Source organism: Ruditapes philippinarum, unplaced genomic scaffold, assembly GCF_026571515.1.
Source record: "Ruditapes philippinarum isolate M1 unplaced genomic scaffold, ASM2657151v2 ctg6099_1_1_1_1, whole genome shotgun sequence".
Taxonomy (NCBI): domain Eukaryota; kingdom Metazoa; phylum Mollusca; class Bivalvia; order Venerida; family Veneridae; genus Ruditapes; species Ruditapes philippinarum.
The window spans coordinates 42390-67062 of NW_026862913.1; the positions used below are offsets into that span (position 1 = coordinate 42390).

The 24673-nt window shown below is 31.6% G+C and overlaps 1 protein-coding gene across 2 annotated transcripts; it reads right to left on the minus strand.

Annotated features, from left to right (window-relative positions):
* Nucleotides 1–652: 652 nt before the first annotated feature.
* Nucleotides 653–22560, minus strand: LOC132720600 (nose resistant to fluoxetine protein 6-like). Of its 2 annotated transcripts, none has more exons than XM_060704759.1 (16): nt 22118–22560; nt 20467–20648; nt 19853–19943; nt 19523–19616; nt 18825–18927; nt 16828–17026; nt 16140–16307; nt 15193–15289; nt 7185–7283; nt 6658–6823; nt 6115–6194; nt 5220–5330; nt 3598–3718; nt 3136–3322; nt 2281–2423; nt 653–1729 (listed from the first exon to the last, which is right to left on the minus strand). In XM_060704759.1, exons 1-16 carry the CDS (start codon nt 22449–22451, stop codon nt 1607–1609), a joined length of 2298 nt encoding a protein of 765 aa, XP_060560742.1. In that variant the 5' UTR covers nt 22452–22560; the 3' UTR covers nt 653–1606. The 2 variants fall into 2 exon arrangements, with proteins under 2 accessions (XP_060560742.1, XP_060560741.1); XM_060704758.1 differs by lacking the exon at nt 7185–7283 and adding an exon at nt 13813–13911 and having other exon boundaries at nt 22118–22559.
* Between the last annotated feature and the right edge of the window lie 2113 nt (nt 22561–24673).

The following is a 24673-nucleotide window of genomic DNA, read 5'->3' on the forward strand; positions in this document are numbered from 1 at the left end:
CCAATTTTGACCCCAGGGCTTTTATTTGAACAAACTTGGTAGACACTCATTAGAAGATGTTTAATGCTAAATATCTAAGCTCTAGCTCTTTGGGTTTTTTAAAAGAAGATATTTAAAGTTTTTTCTTTCGGTTGCCATGGCAACCAGAGTTCTGCATGGAATTAAATTCTTTGAACAATTTTAAAGGTGACCACCAAAGGAACAATACTGTGAAGGTTGCATGTAATTGGCTTAGTGGTTTATGAGGAGATGTCATTTAAAGTAAAAGTTTACGGACGGACGGACGGACGCCGGACGAAAAGCGATCACAAAAGCTCACCCTGTCACTTTGTGACAGGTGAGCTAAAAATTCTGTACTTTGAATACATCATTCAATATGATTGTTTATGAATTTGCTTATTGTTTCAGGGGATGTACAAGTTTGACTTATTTCTCTCATTTTACCGGGCATTTAGAGATTCGTGTGAATTGAATTGAAATAAAACTTAGAAATGTTTCATTTCATGTACTATTTATTGATGTCTTTAAATGTCCTAATAGAAATAATTATTCTAATAATTCTATCATTTTAGCGCTTTGATGTCATATCTTTTTTAGCTAAGATAATGAAACCAAACAAAGACATATATTATAACAAAAACATAAAACATGAATTATTTCTTTTTTCATTCAACCATAAAATAATAAGACGAAAACGTTTAAAGTCGTAAGTTGTAAAACACATCTTTGTTTTCACATATTAATATTCAGTTTAATATTAATAACAAAATTTATTTTAAATAACATGTTTGGAATATCCCTGCACGCCGTGCAATGTATGGTATTTATTTATTTATGGTTGACATAACGTTTCGAAGGCTATAGAAGTTATATCAGTGAAAGAATGCAATACTAGTAAATTATGGCAAAACATAATCATAACTAAATGCACGTATGGCATAGGTCTGTAAATTTGTCTTTCAATACACGCAACTGAATGGCTTATTAAAGAAATGAAAAATGAAAGTTTGAATAGGAAAGCACCATTCCATTAACTAGTCTCCAGCTTTTTTTTTATAAAGAAGCAGCATAACTTTCGCCAGCACAGACATGAAAAATCGAAACTTACAAAGTAATAACCTGTTGAATTTCAACGCTTTCCATGAACATGTTTTATTTCAATTGAACATTTTTCTAATAATTATTTTAACCAATATTTACTTCTCTCGAAATGCACATGTAATCAATTTAAAAAAGACTTTTGACTTAAATTCCTCCCTCACCCAACTACATTCGGTTACAGGTTGAAAAAGAGTTGATATTTTATACAATAAAGTGTTGAGGTCTGGGTCAGACCATAAACATTGAATTATGACACAAATTGTTGTTTTAAAGCATGACATTATTCCATGTTTACGATGTAAACTCAAAGTCACAAATTCATAAAACTTCTTCAAAAGACATGTAAACAACAAGAGACACGTTCAAAAAGGAACACATAAAATATAAGGAAAAATATCTTTAAAAAATCAGATATAGTCTGGTTACGAAGCGTTATGTAAGTGAATGAACTAAACAGTTCACTCATATTGCACTTTTTATTTGTTTATCTATGTTGCCATGGTGATCAACTATTTTTCTTTCTTCCCAACAACACTTTCTCTAGTCCCATCATTGGAGATTCAAACGCCAGAGAAATGACAAACGCTGCAGCATACGATACACATAAGTGGCCCAGGAAAATGTATATCTAAAATGAGAATACAAATTTCTTAATGCCAGGTTTTACGTCAAACATATAATAAATGGTTCCATTGTTGATATAGAGGATATTGAATAAGTCGAAATTTAATACTAAATTCATTGAAAGTTAAATAAAATGTTATGCGAGCCTTTGGCGAGCATAATGTTGTTTTATTAAACGAGTTCAATAAATTTAGTTTATGATCTACATAAGTATTATATTCTATAAACACATATTTAAAATACACACAGTTTAATTGTTAGTTGACGCACCTATAGCTATGTCTGCATATATCGCATATAAAAGTCACGTAAAGTGTTATTAAATTTATGTAATATTGTTTATATTAAATGGGTTTATCACGTTGCTTGTGTTATAAAGTGTATTAAAAATCTACTGCAATACTAAATGTACAACTATCTTTGAAAATATTTATGCTTGTTATATTTCTATCAAAGTTTGATAAAGCATGTATTTTTTGGAAAATGGGAGTTGCATCCAACAATCAAGGTATACGATAATTTCTATAATAAAGATTATTATTATTTTGGACTAACCATTTCAAAATCGTACCATCTCATCAAGGTTCTTTTGCTAGAATAATATGTATACATCACGAGCGGATGTACTAGATATGCACAATACGTCAGGCGGCTCAGAGGAATAATTGCACGCCATGACAATAGCTTATTAACAGGGCCTGGAAAGAAAAAAGAGAAGATTTCAATAGAAAATACATCCAAAGATATTCAAAGTAGAAAAATATCAGACTCTAATTTTATAGCAGCTGTCATTATTGCTGAATTTTGAAACATTGTTCTATAACGAGACGTGATATAATTTGCTCCAAATCGGTAAGTCTCAATGCACATGAAAAAATTAACACATTTAAAGACCTTTGATTATTTCAAAATGAACAAATTACCAAACTACTAACCGTGCTATACATGCGAATCACACAAGTAGTGATATTGAAAAAAAAAAACAGAATATTTCAGCCTATTTATAGTTAATGTTGTTTGTTTGTTTGATTGATTTGGTTTTTCGTCACACCGACACATATATACTTGTGGAGGAAAATCTCAGGTGCCCTTTCGTGCATTATTTCAGGAACGAACGGGTACCTGAGTACAACCATCGACGTTCCGTTAGCCAAATTGATAGCATCAACACGTGAAAGAACCCCTGTTCCTGTCGGTATTCGAACCCACAGTCGTGAGAAACAAGCGGATTGAAGTCAACGGTCTTATCCACTCGCCACGGATGGCTACGAATGTTGTAAATGTATGTGATTTGTGTTGCAATTTATTTAAATTAATTTTCCATTATCTGGATTTCTATAAGAGAAGAACGTTGTAAACATGCCCTAAATTTATTAATATGTTTTTAACATAAATATTCGTCATGCATACCTCCATATCCACTGGCACACGCGAAAACAACCCAAGCAACACACATTCCCCATGCAGTTCTTGACGTGGCATTATAGAATGCCGACGTATCATCGCTGAGAATTTTTGAACCATCTGGTGAGTATAAGCCGTATAAAACTAGCATAGCAGTTGTTGTTGCCACAATCCAGCCGACAACATTTAATATCTTAAACAAAATGAGAAGAAAAAAAAACATCAATAGCCACAATTATATTAAAACAGAGAAAAACAAAATCCCTAAAGAAAGGCAATTCTAGACAACTGTACAATGTTGCAATTTCCAACCAGTAACTGAACGTGTCAAAAGTTTTTTCAACAATGATGTTTCTACGTGCATAACAATAAAGTTATTAATACAATAAGCAATTTTGTAGGATGAATTTTAGACTATGAAATTTAATATGAACGTATCTAAACAAGAATATAAAAGAAACCACAAACCTGTGACATTTTGACCTTGCACTTTGTAATATGTAGAAGATATCCAGTAAAGAATCCTACGACGTAAGGTCCTATACGAGTCCAAGGTTTGATATATAAATCTGCCATCGCCTCATTTCCACTGTATAACGCAAAATGCAAGGAAATAATAATATTGATTACCAAGTAAGAAAAGCATCACAAATGTAAGGCACTAATACATGCTTTGCAATAGGGGAATTTTACATGTATTTATATCTATATATGTCAATAGATAAGTAAGTATTTACATTATTGTATTTCTGAGTACGATCGCTGACGTTCCTGAAGGAAACCACAGGTGTTCGGCGCGTTGATTGGTCACTACCACCGGGCCAACTCCCCTCCCCCTCACCCATTCTACAACCCTCATACCTCTCAAAACCATGTAAACTGCAGTATTTTTCATTTTAAACATGTTTTAATATTTGGTATATGCTTTTAATTCAATTACCTTCATCTCCTACATAAAAATAAAAAAAAAATGATATATAATATATTTAGTAAAGGTATGAAACTCGCCGCTCATTTTTCAGCACTCAACTTAATATGAACTGAACTCCATAACTCCAACATTTTTCACCAATTTTCAATATCTTGGTACAAAATGGTAGGGACTTGATTACTAAAGGAATTTAAGCTGTCCTTACAATCATTTTCAAGTTTAAAAGTTCAAGTTCAAAACTATAGCGAACCATTTTAATGATTTGTTAAATCCTCCATCCAAAATGAAAGTACACATGTCTAAACGGATGTATTGGTATAGAGTATTTTCATTGGTTGTGTGAAAACCTTGGACCAATACTCCATACAAAATTAAAGAAGAGGAGAGCACTCTTCAGAACAATTACTTGCATTTAGATTTGGAATTTGAAATATCGGAATATCGTTTGTTATATTTTTATATGACGTTTTGATTTAACAGTTATTACAAATATTAATATAATTTGATCATATTTATATGGGCAATACAAAAAAATATTCATTCATTTCGAATAAACTGCCGTTTAGTCGGGTAATTTTGACAAAAACCGAGCGGTCAGGTATTTATGTTAAGTAACTTATGTCAAGTTACACTTGCGTTGACTTCGAGATAACATATCTTCTTAAACTTGAAATGATTGTAATGACAGCTTAAAGTCCTTTAAGAGTAATCAATTCCCTACCATTTGGTACCAAGATATTAAAAATAAGGGAAAAAATGTTGGAGTTATGGAGCTCATACTAAGATGAGTGCTGAAAAATGAGCGGCCAGTTGCATACCTTTACTAAATATATTATACATGTATATATATATTTTTTTGTGTGAGATGAAGGTAATTGAATTAAAAGCATATACCAAATATTAAAACATGTTTTAAATGAAAAATACTGCGGTTTACATGGTTTTGAGAGGTAGGATAGTTGTAGAATGTGGGAGGGGGGAGTTGGCCCGGTGGTAGTGACTAATCAACGCGCCGAAAACCTATGAAGGAAACTGTAAAACTTCCTAAATGTCATTAAATAATGTATAGTACCAATAATTTATAAAATAATAAAACACTACTGAACGTTTTCCTACATAAACATATATTCAGTTTTGATTATTTGTCACCTATACGTACTTTGCCGCCAGTAAGTTTGCACTCAAATGGTTCTGTTTAGAAATAACTCCAGCGCTGATGAAGTTTACCAGTATCAGGCAGAGGCATGAGACGGTGCCCCAGAGGGGTGAACTGAAAACACAACAACAGCAACATAAGATTTACCGTAACTGTAGAAGTAAGATCTAATTGAATGTTTTATTTTACAGGGTCATAAAGATAGATAGTTTTTAACCCTTTGTATACATTGTATAAAAATTAAAAATGTTGTTGACATAAAAAGTTTTCAAATTTTTCGACAAGCTTCGAATACTTGAGCCTGTAAAAAATTGGGAATTGAACCTGGGAGATGGCCTTAGAGCTTTGTTAAATTGATGTTTAAGCGAGTTAAAAGAAAATATCTAGCTTGTTACATGGTCTTTGTGTCTGGTTCAAGAATGAACTTTTGAGTCTGAGTGAACGATTAAGTTTTTTTGAAGTGAATGATAAGAACGTTGGTCAAAAGGACACTTGAGCCTGGTTAAATCGAATTTAAGTTTGGTTAAATGGACGTCTATTCTTTGTTAAGAGGAAGTCTGAGTCTTGTTGAATGAGCGATTGAGTGTGTATGGATGAAACGATTGTGTCTGTTTTTATGAACGATTAAGTATGTTTGAACGAACAACTGAGACAGGTAAAAGGACGTTTGAAACTGGTTGAATAAACGATTGATTTTGATTGAATGAACGATTGAGACAGGTTCAATGGACGTTAGGTCTGGTGAAATGGAAATTTGAGCCTGGTTAAACAGGAGTTCCGACTTGTTCAAATGGATTTTTCAGCCTGTTAAATTTATGTATGGGCTTTGTTAAATGGCCGTTCAAGGCTTGATAATTGGGCGCGTAGAAACGAAAGGTAAGTAGAGTGCAACACTTACTAATACAAGGGAACCAGCATTAAAGGGCTCAGAACATAAAACTGCATGTCATTAGCCAGGTACCAGCTCCATCCCATACACTGTCAAACAGAAATATTGTAGTTATGTAATTTCATATTGATAAATAACGGTTTCTGTTAGTTCGGTTATTAATTACTTAGATAATAAAGTTAATATTCATTTGTATTCATTTATACGACAACATTCTTCAAGATATCTCATTATGTTTTAATGTTACTTAACTAAGCATTCTCTCAACTGATCTTTGGTAACCAAGGCTATTTACCCGATATCGGTAAACATGCATATACATGTATACGGAATATTTACCGTGGGTACAGATAAGTGCTATAGTGTTGACTTATAATAGAAAAAAAACTACGCAATTAAGTTTTTGTAACATTATAAGTTTCGATTGTTTTTCTTCTTGTTATATAACTCATAACGCTTTGAACGTTTTTTATCTTGTTTACCTATCTAAGTTTTTTTTAACATTTACTTCATTAAGTTGTCATATATAAATAAAAATCGGGTTATATATACCATTTTATCAGTTCTAACTAAGTTGTTGATATATAATAAATTAGTCCACCAGGTATCCTTGCACTCGTCTACATCAACCCCATTTTGTGGCCAGCCTGGTCCATTGCCCCAGTATTTAAAGGTTGGAACGTATAACATTAGTAGCAACATGTACGGTGGTGTCAATCTAAGAGAAAAGAACACAAACTGTTTAACACTTAATAATGTATGAAACTGTATGAAACACAACATCATATGATAAAAACGTTCAAAAATTGCATCACCAGAAACGATGTTATACAAGTTTAAATGTAAATAAGCCCAAAAGATCATTATGCCATAGAAACATTTTGTTTAGATTTATCTGTCATACAACTTGAAGGTTCTAGATACAAATATATCTGTCGTAAGAATTAAAACTAATAATAAGTAGAGTTTTTTCAAGATGATGTTCATTTATATTCATGCCATAATTACGACACACACAAAAACATATGACTTCATTTACATAATGTTAAGACAACATTCACTTTTATTACGATATTTACCTCCAAAATCTATGAAAGTAAAACATTCCCCACTTAAATTTACGGGCGCCACCTCTCTTTTCCATTTCACGAAGAGAAAGGTATGAAACCAACAATCCACTGAAAACAACAACAACAACAAAATAAACAACAACAAAAACAACAACAAATTAGTCTGCCTAGTTTTAATATGAGTACGTTGAATGAGTCAGAATATTATAGTGTGTTTGATTGGCTGAAATGTGATCATTGCGAAGGCTACTGTTTTTATTCGGTCCCTTATTGCAAAGCAACTTGGGTTATATAGGCAAACAATCGTTTATATAAAGCAATATAACCTTTCAAACCTGTCTTTATAATCTTTATAAATTAGTTATAAAGATTTTTAACAGCAGCCTTATATATTATAAGTTATAAAGATGCTGACAGGTTATATGGCCCCTTAAGAAACTGTTGTTAGGGTAATATTGCAAACAACTGTTTATATACGGTCATATAACCTGTCGGGAATATTTATAACGAATATATAATACTTCAAGTAAACAAAGGCTACATTTTAACTGATATTAAAAACGGTGTGTTGCATATGTGAAATAGAGGAAATAAAAATCCCTAAGGAGAGCCCAAAACGGCAAAATTAAAAATTTTGCAAGCTCGGTTTGATAGAGCCTGTTCATGGACGGTATTGTCAATAGCAAACTATCGTCCACGCCCCTTGTCATCGGCTTAAGCAGAATTCGACATTTAAACATGGAATTGTAAAATGTTTAATTATAAACATCCGCAGATGTGTTTATACGGTGATTCTCATGGAACCTTCAATGTGAAACTTCCTTGTCATTCCATGAAAAGCGGCGTATAGTCCCCAAAAAATAGAAAGCGTGTGCTCTAAACGAGAAAACAATAGGTGGAACTAAACAAAATGAAATTTTGAAAGGGAATCAGAGGTTATGAAGCCTGCATACCATATATATTAATAACAAAATTTATTTCAAATAACATGTTTGGAATATCCCTGCACGCCGTGAAATGTATGGCATTTATTTATTGATTGTTGGTTGACATAACGTTTTTGGGGCTATAGAAGTTATATCAGTGAAAGAATGCAAAACTATTAAATTATGGCAAAACATAATCATAACTAAATGCACGTATGGCATAGGTCTGTAAATTTGTCTTTCAATACACGCAACTGAATGGCTTATCAAAGAAATCAAAAATGAAAGTTTGAATAGGAAACCACCATTCCATTAACTAGTCTCAGAAAACTGCTTATCAGCTTTTTTTTATAAAGAAGCAGCATTCGCCAGCACAGACATGAAAAAATCGAAATTTACAAAGTAATTACCTGTTGAATTTCAACGCTTTCCATGAAAATGTTTTATTTCAATTGAACATGTTTCTAATAATTATTTCAACCAGTATTTACCTGTCCTAAAATGCGCATGTAATCAATAACAAAACTACTTTTGACTTAAATTCCTCCCTCACCCAACCACTTTCGGTTACAGCTCGAAAAGAGTTGATATTTTATACAATAAAATGTTGAGCTCTGGACCAGACCATAAACATTGAATTATGACACAAATTGTTGTTTTAAAGCATGACATTATTCCATGTTTACGATGTAAACTCAAAGTCACAAATTCATAAAATTTCTTCAAAAGACATGTAAACAACAAGAGACACGTTCAAAAAGGAACACATAAAATATAAGGAAAAATATCTTTAAAAAATCAGATATAGTCTGGTTACGAAGCGTTATATAAGTGAATGAATTAAACAGTTCACTCATATTGCACTTTTTATTTGTTTATCTATGTCGCCATGGTGATCAACTATTTTTCTTTCTTCCCAACAACACTTTCTCTAGTCCCATCATTGGAGATTCAAACGCCAGAGAAATAACAAACGCTGCAGCATACGATACACATAAGTGGCCCAGGAAAATGTATATCTAAAAAGAGAATTCACATTTCTTAATGCCAAGTTTTACGTCAAACGTATAATAAAAGGTTCCATTGTTGATATAAGTCGAGATTTTATACTAAATTCATTGAAAGTTAAATAAAATGTTATGCGAGCCTTTGGCGAGCATCGTGTTGTTTTATTAAACGAGTTCAATTAATTTAGTTTATGATCTACATAAGTATTATATTCTATTAATCACATATTTAAAATACAAACAGTTTAATTGTTAGTTGACACGCCTATAGCTATGTCTGTATATATCGCATATGAAAGTCACGTAAAAGTGTTATTACTTTTATGTAATATTGTTTTATCACGTTGCTTGTGTGATAAAGTGTATTATTATCTACTGCAATACTAACTATACAACTATCTTTGAAAATATTTATGCTTGTTATTTTTCTATCAAAGTATAATATAGTATGTATCTTTAGGAAAATGGTAGTTGCATCCAACAATCAAGGTATACGATAATTTCTATAATAAAGAATTTGTATTTTGGACTAACCATTTCAAAATCGTACCATCTCATCAAGGTTCTTTTGCTGGAATAATATGCATACATCACGAGCGGATGTACTAGATATGCACAATACGTCAGGCGGCTGAGAGGAATAATTGCACGCCATGACAATAACTTATTAACAGGGCCTGGAAAGAAACAAGATAATATTTCAATAGAAAATACATCCAAAGATATTTAAAGTAGAAAAATATCAGACTCTAATTTTATAGCAGCTGTCATTATTGCTAAATTTTGAAACATTGTTCTATAACGAGACGTGATATAATTTGCTCCCAATCGGTAAAGTCTCAATGCACATTTAAAGACCTTTGATTATTTCAAAATGAACAAATTACCAAACCACTAACCGTGCTATACAGGCGAATCATACAAGTAGTGATATTGAAAAAAAAAAATATTTCAGCCTATTTATAGTTAATGTTGTTTGTTTGTTTGATTGATTTGGTTTTTCGTCACACCGACACATATATACTTGTGGAGGAAAATCTCAGGAACGAACGGGTACCTGAGTACAACCACCGACGTTCCGTTAGCCAAATTGATAGCATCAACACGTGAAAGAACCCCTGTCCTTGTCGGTATTCGAACCCACAGCCGTGAGAAGCAAGTGGATTGAAGTCAACGGCCTTATCCACTCGCCACGGATGGCCACGAATGTTGTAAATGTATGTGATTTGTGTTGCAATTTATTTAAATTTATTTTCCATTATCTTGATTTCTTAAATAGAAGAACGTTGTAAACATTCCCTAAATTTATTTATATGTTTCTAACATAAAGATTCGTCATGCATACCTCCATATCCACTGGCACACGCGAAAACAACCCAAGCAACACACATTCCCCATGCAGTTCTTGACGTGGCATTATAGAATGCCGACGTATCCTCGCTGAGAATTTTCGTACCATCTGGTGAGTACAAGCCGTATAAAACTAGCATAGCAGCTGTTGTTGCCATAATCCAGCCGACAACATTTAATATCTATAACAATGTGAGAAAAATATTAATAGAGACAATTATATTTAAGACCCATAATGTCCCAGAAATGTTTTATTGTTTGTGTCCTGTTATTTCATTCATAAAGTTACTCATTGGCCAATTACCTGAACCATACTGGGTTGTGTTACGAACATTTACAATTTGAATCTTGGGTTGTATTTTATTCAATCAGGCTATTTTTCCAGAATATCCCGTCAGCAACTTGTATAACCAATGATATAAACGGTTGTTTTACAATATAAATTTTAAATTAACAATATAAATCCTTCCAAACGACTCGGGCTATTGAAATTCTCAGCCAGTTACTGAACGTTTAAAAAGTGTGTTAAACCAGAGTAAATAATATACATGTTGAAAATGGATTGACGACCATGTTGTTCTTATGTTGATAAAAGAATATTTTGATTACAACAATGTTGTTTCTACGTGCATAAAAATAAAGTTATAAATACAAGAAGTAATTTTGTACAGATGAATTTTATACAAACTATGAAGTTGAATATGGACTAATCTAAACAAGAATATAAAAGAAACCACTAACCTGCGGCATTTTAACCTTGCACTTTGTAATATGTAGAAGATATCCGGTGAAGAACCCGACGACGTATGGTCCTATACGGGTCCAAGGTTTGAAATACAAATCTTCCATCATTTCATTTCCACTGTAAAATACAAAATGCAAGAACATGAGATTACTATACGGGTCCAAGGTTTGAAATATAAATTTCCATCATCTCATTTCCACTGTAAAACACAAAATGCAAGAACATGATTGATTTCTTTTATGTAAGAAAAACATCACACATTTAAGACAAAAATACATGCTTTGCATGATTGGAATTATACATTTATTTTTATCTCTATTTGTCACTAGATAAGTAAGTATTTATATAATTGTATTGTATTACTGAGTACGATTGCTTACGTTCCTGAAGGCAACTGAAAAAACTTTCTAAATTCATTAAATTTTTATAACCAAAAAATGGGAAAAAACCCTAAAAAACTACTAACGTTTACCTACAAAAAACAAAATATTCCCGTTTTTTAAAAATTTTTCCAACAAAATTTCGTACTTTGGGCCCCCAGTTAAATTTTCAAAATCAAATGGTTTTTGTTTTTTGAAATAACTTTCCGCGGGTGAAGAAATTAACCAGAATCAGCAGAGGCATTTAAACGGGTTTCCCCCCAGGGGTGAACTGAAAATTAAAAAAAACAAAAATCATACAGTTTTTCCAAAAAACCCGTTTTAATTAAGTTTTTAAATGAAAAGTTAAATTTTAAAAAAGGGTCATTAAAGATAAGGGAGCCCGGTTTCCCCCTTTTGTTTAAACCCCTTTTTAAAATTTAAAAATGCATTTAACAAAAAAAGTTTTTCAAAAAACCCAAGGGTTTCTCTTAATTAAAACCCGGTTAAATTGGGATTTGTACCCGGTTTAAAAAGGAGGGAAAAAGCTTTGTTAAAAGGAAGGTTTAAACTTGGGAAAAGAAAGTTTCAGCTTGGGCTTTTAGGGGGCATGCGTTCCCGGTTTTAAAGAACGATTAAGTTTTTTTGGGAAGAAAAAGATTGAGCCCGGTGAAAGGCCCCAAAGAAAACCCGGTTAAATCGAGGTTTTAATTGGGTTTAAAAGAAAAAAACCTTTATGGTTTAAAAGGAAAAGGGTCTGGGTTTAATGAAGGGGAAAATTTGGGCTGTATTAATTTAAATTTAAAATTGATTGGTAAAAAACGTTTAAAGATGGGTTTTAAAAAAACCCAAATTTAAACTTTATTGAGTGGTTAAAAGGACGTAAAAATCTGGTTTAAAAAGGAAATTTGACCCGGGGTTAAAAAAGATTTTAAAATTGGTTAAAAGGGAATTTCCCGCCTGGTTTTAAAAACGTGGGAATTTGGGGATGGTTAAATGGGAGGTTTTTAGGGAAAAGGGTTTAATGAAAGGAAATTTAGCCTAGTTAAAAATTTAAATTTGAAAACCCTTTTTTAAAAAAGGTGGTTTTTAAAGCCTTGTTAAATTGGGCGTTCCCCAAACGATCGGTTTTAAATAGAGGGGAAAAACTTTTCTTTGTACAAGGGAAACCCGCAAATTTAAAAGGAAATGAAAAACATAGAACTGCATGTCATTAGCCCCGGGGAAAAAAGCTCCCCTCCCATAAAACTTTTCCCAAAAGAAAAAATTGTAAATTTAAGTTAAATTTTATATTAAAAAGATAACCCGGGGGATTTTAAATTTGGGTTATTAATTACTTTAGACAAATTTAAATTAAAATTTTTATTTGGTATTTATTTTTTACAGCACAATTTTCTTTATGATATTTTCATAAGATTTAAAAGTTGCTTTAAAAAAGTTTTCTCTCAATTGTCTTTGGAAACAAAGTCCCAATTTTCCCGAAAGGTTTTCTTTGGGGAAAAAACGCTTTATTGTAAAAAGTAAACCAAAGGTGTTGACTTTAATAAAAAAAGTTTTTAAAATACGGGAATTAAGTTTTTTTAAAATTATCATTTAACTTATTTTTTTTATCTATTTTTATTAAATCAATAAAGTTTGAAGTTTTTTTTGTAAATTTTTTCACTCATTTTGGTTTTTTTAATTTAAATTTTTTTTATTTCATATTAATTGGGATCGATTATATATACCATTTTTTAGATCTGACTAAGTTGGGTTTATAAAACAAAAAATTAAATTTCCCCCAGGGATCCTTTGATTTGGGGCTACAAACAACCCCCAAAATTTTTTTTGGGCCGCCCCCGGGGCCATTTTCCCCAAAATTTAAAGGGTTGGAAAATAAGCAAATTAGTAGCAACATATACGGTGGTGTCAATCTTAGAGAAAAAAACATAAACTGTTTAACACTTAATAATGTACATATGATAAAAACGTCCAAAAATTGCATCATCAGAAACGATGTTATGAAAAATTTAAATGCAAATAAGCCTAAAAGGTCATTGTGCCATGGAAACATTTTTTTAGGAAAATCTATCATACAAGGTTCTAGATACAAATATATCTGTCGTAAGAAATAAAACTAAATTAAATAATAAGTAGAGTTTTTTTTAAGATGATGTTCATTTATATTCATGCCATAATTCTGACACACAAAAACATATGACTTCATTTACATAATTATAAGACACCATTCACTTTTATTATGATATTTACCTCCAGAATCTATGAAAGTAAAACATTCCCCACTTAAATTTACGGGCGCCACCCCTCTTTTCCATCTCACGAAGAGAAAGATACGACACCAACAATCCACTGAAAACAACAACGACAAAACAAACAACATCAACAACAGCAAAAACAACAAATTAGTCTGCCTAGTATTAAAAACGTTCAATTAGTCAGAATATTATAGTGTGTTTAATTGGTTAAAAAGTGATCATTGCGAAGGCTACTGTTTTTATTTGGTTCCTTTGGGTTATATAGGCAAACAATCGTTTATATAAGGCCATATAACCTGTCAAACCTGTCTTAATAATCTTAATAAATTAGTTGTTAATATTTTCAACAGCAGCCTTATATATTATAAGTTACAAAGCTGTTGACAGGTATTATGGCCCCTTAAAAACGGTTGTTGAGCCGCTATGCGAGGGTAATATTGCAAACAACTGTATATATTTGGCAATATAACCTGTCGGGAATATTTATAACGAATATATAATACTGCAAGCAAAAAATGCTTCATTTTAACTGATATATATTATAAATGGTTTGAAGCATATGTAAAATAGAGAAAATAAAAATCCCTAAAGAGAGCCCAAAACGGCAAAATTCAAAATTTTGCAGGCTCGGTTTGATAGAGCCTGTTCATGGACGGTATTGTCAATAGCAAACTACCGTCCACGCCCCCTGTCATCGGCTTAAGCGGAATTCAACATTTAAACATGGAATTGTAAAATGTTGAATTAAGAAACATAATGTGTAAATAAAGCGGTTATCATGGAACCTTCAATGAGACACTTCCTTGTCATTCCATGAAAAGCGGCGTATGGTCCCCAAGTAATAGAAGGCGCGTGCTCTAAACAAGAACACAATGGGTGAAACTAAACAAAATGAAATTTTGAAAGGGAATAAGAGGTTATGAAGCCTGCATACCATAGATAAGACGTCAAAAGACAAAGTTAAAAAATAGGCATGCAGCATATCCTAATGGTGATTCAACATATATAACCCAAGCCGCTAGACGAGGAATATATCATGTCAGGAATATTTATTTCAAATTTATAATTACACAAACTTTCTTATTTAGAGAAAACAGTGAGATTTTTTTTTATAAATAGTCAGCAATCGTGTATATGAATCTATATAAACGTCACGATTATCCAATTAAAAACGACGTTACAACCGTGACGTATTATAGATACATTATATATTCGTGACGATTATCCATTGAAAAGCGACGTTACAAAACGTGCTGTATTCTGAACGGTGTTCAAATAGTGTGATTATTTGTTGTAGACAATTATAATCAACAGTTTTCTTCAGTTTCCTTATTCTTTCTTTGTGTTTTACTCTCAAAGAGGTAAAGGGTTTTACCTGAGAACGAAGAACGTGTCAACAGAAACGGTAGCATTAGAAATGGCCTGGAATGTGAATCTCTTAATCATTTCGGGGTAGAATGTGGCAGCATTGTCTGAAATTGGTAGATCAGAGATATAATGATTTATTCAAATGAACGGTGTCATTAATGCAACTAAATAATTAAGCTTCATTTTTCAAAAGTTTCAATATTTTACAATTATATGTGCTGAATTTGTTTAATTTTGTATTTTATAAGATTGAACCATTTTTTGATAGGTTAAAGGCTGCAAAATTGTCTGAATGGGTCAGCCCTAATGGACATTACGAGTGGCCAAGAGTTTCTGGTTTAGGTATTAGTTATTGCCGCTTCTAGAGCCCGGTGAAGTGAAGTCCAATATAATATACTCTTGTAAAACATCATCTTTTCAGTAATTGTTTTCATTTTTACATTTCATTTCATATAATAAAGTGTATGAGCTGTCAACACAAAAATCCTTTGGGGGGATTAAGTCAAATCATTTAAACATCAGACCTTTTATAGTATTTACAATATGATATTTCTATAGAAACGGAAGTAGTTTTTCGCGCATGCGCGTTCTGCGAAATAATACATTTTATCAGTATTTAGCAACTTCAAAAACAATAAGATGTTATCTAAATTATCAACCATTAGTTTAGAGTGGTTTATTTTCATACAATAACCGATGCAATGGTGAATTTGTGTAATTTACTTGGTCATTACATCATTTACGCATTAATTCAGAGTCTATCAACACAAATTTGAAATGCATAAGCAAAGTATCGACTCCAGTAATTCGAACCCATAAGTCCGCTGTTACGGGGATAAATAGTGGCTGCAATTTCAATGCCACATTCCTAAAAGACAACCCTGTAAGCCATTATCTTTAAACGACATTTTCATATTATAGTATTAGTTAATAAATATATGACTCAAGACGTACCGGTTAAAGTAAATCCAAAGGCATACGTATGTCCTAATATGACCCATGTCATGCTCAGAAACCGTATACCATTTACGCTTGTCAATGTTCCAGATGGTTGGTTTGTGCTAAATATTTTCGGCGCATTTGAGTAAACAGAGAATGATAATAACAGGTTGGCCATTTTTCCTGGAAATAAAGCAATTAAGAAATTAATTCTTTACTGAATTCTTCTTTACTGAATATTTCTAAAAAAAAAGGTGGCAGGGAGTAGTATGTATCTCAACTTGAATTTTTCTTGTTTTTTTTTTTTCTTCAGAACTACTATATCGGTACAATGCACAGTTCTTGATCTGTTTAAAGCTGCTTTAGTTTCAAAGGACTGAAAACGTGTTCCTTTTGTTTTACATTTGATAAAGATTAACATGTTCTGAAAAGTCAGTTTAATATTAGGATTAAAGTTTATAATAGGATTAAGATGTTGTTCGAACTCGTCCGATAATTGTCAGCATATAATGGCTAACGCGTTAATACGTACATCTTATGAATAGGAAATTCAGGGGAAGTAACCAGAGTTAAAAATTTTGAAATAACCGACACAGTATTGTCGCCATTTACCTAAAATTTCCAAACAGTTAAGATCTAGAATGCATTAATTTCCTAAATTCTACTTGTATTATTTTTTCATTTATTTATCTATTTTCCTTACCTGTTAGCTCATTTTTTACTGCCTTTGATCCGGCTTTCAATAACGTGTTTTGCCCGGCATAGGATATTTCATCGTTTCTGGAATCTTGGTTACCTTTGTCAGCGTATAGCGGTGTTGATTCGGACGTATCTATGACGTATCTGTTTCCATCGCGTTCATTTGTGACGTCATTAAAGGCACCGTAGTCGGTCCCATTATTCTACAATATATGATTTCCTTGGTCAGTACATGAATATTTAATATGTTACAAGCTTACATATATGTACCTTTATAATATACAATCACCTGAGTTTAACCATCGACCTATCTTAAGTATGCCAGCTGGGTAGTCTTCTGGCAAATTCAATATCTGTACTCGAACATTCAGTATTGGTATACTTATAGTGTAAGAATTAGCAATTTCTTTATTATTAACGAGATCTTGAAAATCGTCATAATTTGACGTCATATTTCTCAACGTTTATTATAAAAATCCAGACTGAATACTCTAGTATAACAAATAACTAGAATAAGCAAACTCGACATTTTATCCCATAAATGTCAATAATATATTAAAAAGTCATGGCGGAAAATACTTTATTTTATGCTTTTCAGTGGATTACTGATTTATCCGTGAAAATTATATTTGATAATTTCACAGTGAAAATTATCAAAATATAATTTCATTTTTTTCAATGACGAAACTACTTTTTTAAGATTTTCCCCATGTGGTACCTCAATTTTATTTTTACTGACAAGTCTGACAATATCAGGCTGTTAAAAAAATAGCAAAGATGAAATAGATAAATAACTTAAATGTCAAAAGTAATAAAGAGAGAAAACTTACTTCTATTCCTTCAAATTCCAATCACAAAATTTCGTCTCTAAATTTTTTTGTTTCTTTTTTTTTTTACAGTCTGAAAAATACATTCCTTCCCCATGCAAAACTGCTCTTGATGACATTTGGGCATATTAAAGTATCCTACGAGCAATAACTGCCGTATGCTTTATGAAAAATTGGAAAGCATTGACAGCTATCACTCGTAAAATAAGTAAATTAACCCAGCGTTCCTTACAATGCCTTAGCAAGCTTCCAAGTTTTCCATTTTCCTAGCTCCTTTTCTGAATGTTTTCACTTCTGTCAACACTTCTTTTTTGTCTGTTACAATCCTCAAATAAGTTTTCTTTCTTTTAAAAAGGTGTATGACTAACAAATCCAAATTATATCCTTCTGTATCTTACACAATTATTTTCCTCCCATGAAGTACACGACTTTAAAAAAATGGCTGCCGTTTACATTTACAAAGCCAGGTCTAATATAAATTCGCAGTAAGTAACAGAAATATGGATGGATGGTTGGACTTTTTCTCCTACAAGAATTGTTTGTTTTTTATTATTAAAACAAGCGATCATTCATATTTTTTTAAAAAATGAATAGATATCACATTCATTTAACCTTCATTGGCGGACTTATTTTCAGCCCAAGACTTCTTGTTTTTAATGAGAAATTCCCTCTAAATGGGGCTCTCAATGGGGGAAACAGATTTTAATATTAACGTTAAAATTATGGAAATTCGTTTTAACTTGTTTTTAAAGCATAAAATAAAAAGAAAAATTTGTCTGTTTGTTGTGTAAGATGTAATTTTATTTCATCTCCGTGAACTTTAAAAACAGTATTCTCACTCGTGGCTACGCCACTCGTGAGAATACTGTTTTTAAAGCCCACTCGATGAAATAAAATTTCATCTTACACACAAACAAACAAATATCCTCTATATCTTGATAATCTTTTGTATTGGTTTATTGGTTTTATGTCCAAATCACGAGAAGTCACGTAGTAAAGACACTCTGTCTTTTTCGTATATCTGAGAGTCATAAATGCAAAGAAGTTGACTCAAATTTGATGCAGCCAACTGTGTACATATAAATTACAACTGCTTTGTTTAAACAACTGACTTATGAATACAATAAAGAGTAAGATGTTCAAAATGAATTAATGCAATATATAAATGTTATACTATTAGTTTGTATTCTGACTCTCTGCTCGCCATATAATGATTAAGGAAGATGTCGTAGGCTGTTGCAAGAACGATAACTGCCGCAAATAGTGAACATATAACGCTGAAAAAATATAACAGCATCACACAGTTATATGCGTTAATGCTTACCGTATATTTAACAAAAAATCCGAAAGGCAAACAACACATTTTTATTACAATGACATGACTTTGCTTGTTGTGCATTTTTATTTAGTTTAATAATTAGGTATAATAAAACGACAAAGCAAAAATGGCGATTTTGTACACGTCTCACATGTTTTTGAAATCATTTATAATAAGCCATTGTTTTCGAATGGCAGTTGTGTACAAAGTTGATTAGTGGAAAATGGTCTTTTCTCGAGAAAAAGAATAAACATTTCAGCTAGCTATAGATGTGTGAATTCAACATTTTTAGATTAATAATAAAAATGTGAAAAAAATCATAGTAAATGCTAGAACGTGTCTTTATTCATTCTTTATTCACAACAGTAGTTTTCAAAATACTTATATACTTATCATAGAAACTACGACAAGCAAATTTATACAAGGAAGAGTCAGCACAAAGTCCAAATAATCTGACGTCATTTATGCATTTCACTTAAATTGTTAACAGGGCTTTACATTTCGTCATTTTTTTTCACACCAATATTTAAATAATATAAAGATTCACTTCTTACATGACTGCTATAGCTTTTCCAGTATATTCCAGAGACTTTTCTTGACACGTGACCTGTACACGTGACGTTGCATTCACATCTATCAAGCTCACCACTGAAAATCGATAAGAATAGGTAGTGTCAACAAAAATCTTAATTGCGATGTAAAGAAAAAAAGATTAATCAAACTTTATGAATGAGGTAAATCAAGGTTTAATGGCATATAGTATCTTTTGGGATAATTGGTTTTACGTCATATCGACGTTGTTACGGCAAACGGTCGTTGAAGTGATTCTTTGAACAATATGTCAATCAATTCATGCCTTATACAAAATAATTTAACGTGCATACGTGTTTTTGCCAAAGCCGTTGCATCAGAAGAACTACACGTGTCCGGGAAACACATCCCAATGGCCAAAACTGCGGCCTGTCCAAGTGCTCCCTGTACAAAAAATAAAGCAATAAGTTGTCTGTATATGTAACTATTGCAAGATAAGGCCTTTGCTTGAAGAAAATGTCAATACAATATCACTTATATTCCAACATTATAAGTATTATTATCTCATTATAACTACTTCTACTACTACTGCTATTATTATTATTATTATTATTATTATTATTATTATTATTATTATTATTATTATTATTATTATTATTATTATTATTATTATTATCATTATTATTATTATTATTATTATTATTATAATAATAATAATAATAATAATAATAATAATAATTATTATTATATTATATTATTATTATTATTATTATTTTTATTATCATTATCATTATCACTATTTGCGAGGAAGCTATCCAGCAAGTTTAATGAATATCGGTGTTTGGTTCTCAAATGCCCGATTGCCGGAAATAATAATGTGTTTGCGAAAATGCACCTTAAGTGTTCCTCTACCAGTAAAAATGGAAAGTCAGCGCATGACCCTAACAGTCTTTGTGTGACAATTTACCTGATTTCCCAAGGGTATAGACGCCAAACAATATTCGCCGGTAAAAGGGTGACTTGGCCCCGTTTTATTAGCAGGGTTCTGGTACTCGATTGCCTGCACGTCAATGCATTCACTCCATTCCCCGATCCAATGAATATGAAAGTCCATGATACCACTAGGGGGTTTCCCCATGGCATCAATCACTACAAACAGTAATATCGTCATTAGTACAAGTATTTACATTTGAACAGGCAATTGTGAAGAAAACGTTTTCTAACCGCTGTTCATTCAATGCATTTTTATAATTCATTTAAGATTTTTACTTTTCATCGTAGGAATTCATGTTTGTATCGTTCTAAGGAAACCAGTCATACACTAAGTCCCAATCAAATCATAAGTTTCTGGTTTAACGGCACACCAACACAACTTTGGTCATATGTCGCTAAAACAGGAGAGATGATTTTTGGTTAACTTCGGGTGATAGAAACATCAGGGATCGAAATCGCTTCACCTTTTGTAGCTAAGGGATGCACAGACTCCAGTAATTAGAACCCGTATAGTCGCCTCTTACGATCACACAGGAAAACACGGTGGTTGCAATTCTGATGCCTCAAAACTTAAACCCCTCAGCCACATTGTTTTACGTTATTCAAATAAAAGTGTACAAAAATCCGTCGTGATATAAACAATTTATAATTTGTATCATAATTGCAAGTTTCAATGCATGCCCAGCGTCGTGAACAATGAAATGTAAACTGTGAATGTGCGAATTATTTTAGAATACGCATTTATCTATTCTTGGAATAAAATATTGGTGGTTTCGGGCTTAATATTTATAAATTTTGCTTGTTTAGTAAAACGACTGAAATGAAAAGCAACAATTATTGATACCCTTGATTTTTTACATTAAATATGCTTATATGCTGTATTATCCGTGTTTAGCCAAAGTAAATTAATTACATATATTATTGACTTTAAATTACAAAAAAAGTACTTTAGAGTATCTGTTGTTATCCATGGGGCTCATTCATAATAGACAAAGTGCCTAAAAGGGAGACAAAAGTATTAAAAAAAATAAACTGAAAATAACGCTTCTCCTGTGAACATTACCTCCCTTTCAGTAATAAACAGTGTCACTACATTTTCAACTCTAATCTTTACTTTGTAATGTTTACTTTGATATCGTTCATGGCGTTGCTATATATAAATAATGTTAGATATATATCTGAAGTATGCTGAGCAAATATGTAAAACATAAATCATAGATCCTTTTTCAACCATTTTTTAGTCGGTTAACTTTTAACAGGGTTGAAATCGTTATCTGATCTATGTAATTCAAAACCCATACGAAGACAGGTCAGCGAGTGTACCACAGACTTATCGTGTTATCTTTTGTTACACTCAGCAATTCACTCCTGATAATTCGAACTTCGATTTATAACCGACTTTTATACTGATCGTTCTCAATCACGCAAAACCCTACTGATTATACAAATGTGTAGAGTTGAAGAACTAGATCTTTCATTTTTAGTAATACAACTATCCAAAATGAGTGTAAATGTAAATAGAGATTTTGACACAGTTAACTAGCGACCGTTTCTTTTCTATATTTTTTTTATATTTTCTTTTACATGCAAAGAAAACTATATTAAAGCAGTCATAAAATACTTACTTCTCCATGCCCAAGGCTCCCGTCGTATCAATGCATCAATTAATAATTTTGTATGGTTTAAACATACACTGCTAACATCATAAGGGCTTACGTCATCAAAACCGGACGCCTGAATCTCTTCCGCACGTGCTAACACTTTTTCGTAACTGTTCGTCACTTGTAAATGTTCAATTGGTAGCGCGTTCTCCTCTAGAGAATATTTCCTCGACGCCTCACTAGTTCTTTGCGCGTGCTGAATCAATTTGAAATAATCAACAGTTTCGTCTGTTCTCTTAAGGCACGTGCTTAAATGCACAATTAAATACAGTAAGAAAGCAATCCTGATTGCAAACATGGTGAAAAATGTTTGCCCAAATTTAACCGAAATAATATAAAAACTGTTTTATAACGACAACATAAAATTTCTCCCAAGATTTAAATGTCCCAGCAAATACTATAATGTTCTCTCGGTGACATTGGGTTTATATTTATAAAAAGTGTTATCAGATACTTCTAATACTACCATGTGATATACAAGATTAAACACTGACTCAGAGCTTTAAATTCAACCGATATGATTTCGAAATGAAAGGTCAAATTTAGGCACAATGAAAAACATTTCTCCTTACTTAGTCAATAATGCAAGTTATAGGCTCGATATGTACATGTTAGTTACATTTTGTATACCCATGATTATTATTAATAATTATAATAATAATTTATAATTATCATTATTATCATTATTATTTTTATTATTATTATTATTATTATTATTATTATTATTATTATTATTATTATTATTATCTTAAAGCCCATTAGTCTTTAAAAATGCTTTTTTATTTTCTAAAAGCGTTTATTTTTTATGTTTTCTACAAATGTTCTAGCAGTTTCCATTATGATACTTATTGCTTAATTACCTGAGCCATCTTTTTCATCTGTTTGTTTTTTGTTTTGTTTGTTTTTTTTTGTTGTTGTTTTTTTTTTGTTCTTTTTTTTTGGGGGGGGGGATTAATAACAGTTTTTTGTATGAGGTCAAAATATTATTTTGTTTAAGTGCTAATGATTTCAAATTTACCGTCATAATATGGTTACATGTTCTTTAACAATTATTTTATTTTAAATACACGCTTGTCCTGTTTTTCCAAATAAAGTAAATAACTATTCTTTTTAGGGATAATTTAGGGATAATGGACCTTTATTATAGATCAGTGTTAAACCAAATATGTCATGAATAACGTTCCTTAAAACATATTTCAAAAGTCGAGATTATATTAAAACAGATACAAGAACGTATTTGAACTCAAGTTCAATAATCGTTTAAAATTAGAAGAAAAACATATTTTCATATTGTTTTCATTGTGTAGGTTTCTACGCCCGTGCTTTCAAAATCTTTTAGACTGGTGTAGTTCTTAGTAGACCTAATGCTTATGAAATTCGGTTTTTTTTGTGTTACGAGTCAACTGTACCATGAGCTAGTTTATGCGGGCTGTGAATGGATGGAATAACATAAACCTCTGTACATATGCGACAAATGCATCCATAAGATAAGAAGAAGAGACAGACTTGACTTGAACAGTGCCACCTGGTTGCTATGTTGTAATATTATTTTAATCTTAGAATCTTTTAAAATTTTGAAAAGGGGAAGATCAAGGAACAATGAAAACGAAAACAATACAGAAAAAAAAAAGAAATCACAGGTCATAAATTTAACATTCAGTGAATATAAAAAAGTATACATAGTATAAGTACGATTACATTAAATTTTAAACTACAAATTAAAATCAATGACTAAATTACTATGACCGTGTTTTCAACGTAAACAAATACTAATGAATGGTTAAGAATGATTCATTTTCTGACTTTATCTAAATGAAATAAAGATATCATATCAACTTACACTAGATTTTCACGCCTTTTTATTTTGTTTTATCTGACTTGTGATATTTATATATGGGATATAAAGGGGTAAATGATGGTGTTGTTTAAACACTAAATATTTAGGAAATAGTTATCAATTCTGAGTGTATTGTTGTAGAATAATGCACGATTTGTGTTCAAATGCGTTGTAATACAATACAATTACGAAGGCCGATTATTATACAATAATGCACGAAGAATTAATATCTATTTCCATTCTAACACGTCAAGAAAAAATATAGCTGGACTTTATGTTTGGTAGTAAATTTGTTTTCGCCTCAGAGTTTCCAATAGAAACGTTCTTTAAAGGCTGCTCCATTTTAAAAACTGTCGTTCAATCTACCATGTGTAGAAACATTTTCACGACTGAATTCAAGGTATTGGTGTTCGAATCATTTTCTTAGTTAGACCATTTTCTTTCATTCTAGATAGTTTTCACAACAAAATTCGACAACAAATGTTTTTATTTATCAGATTTTTCAAACAAAATAGCGCCCTAAATGTGAAAATACACAGGGAGGTAATAAGAACGGCGAGTGCATTGTTGTAGAATAATGCACGCTTCGGGCCTTATTTGTTTATAAATTATAGAAAAAATTCCGGTAGTGTTAGAATAATAAAGAGTGCGCTATATATTCAATATAACGTTGGTTGATTACT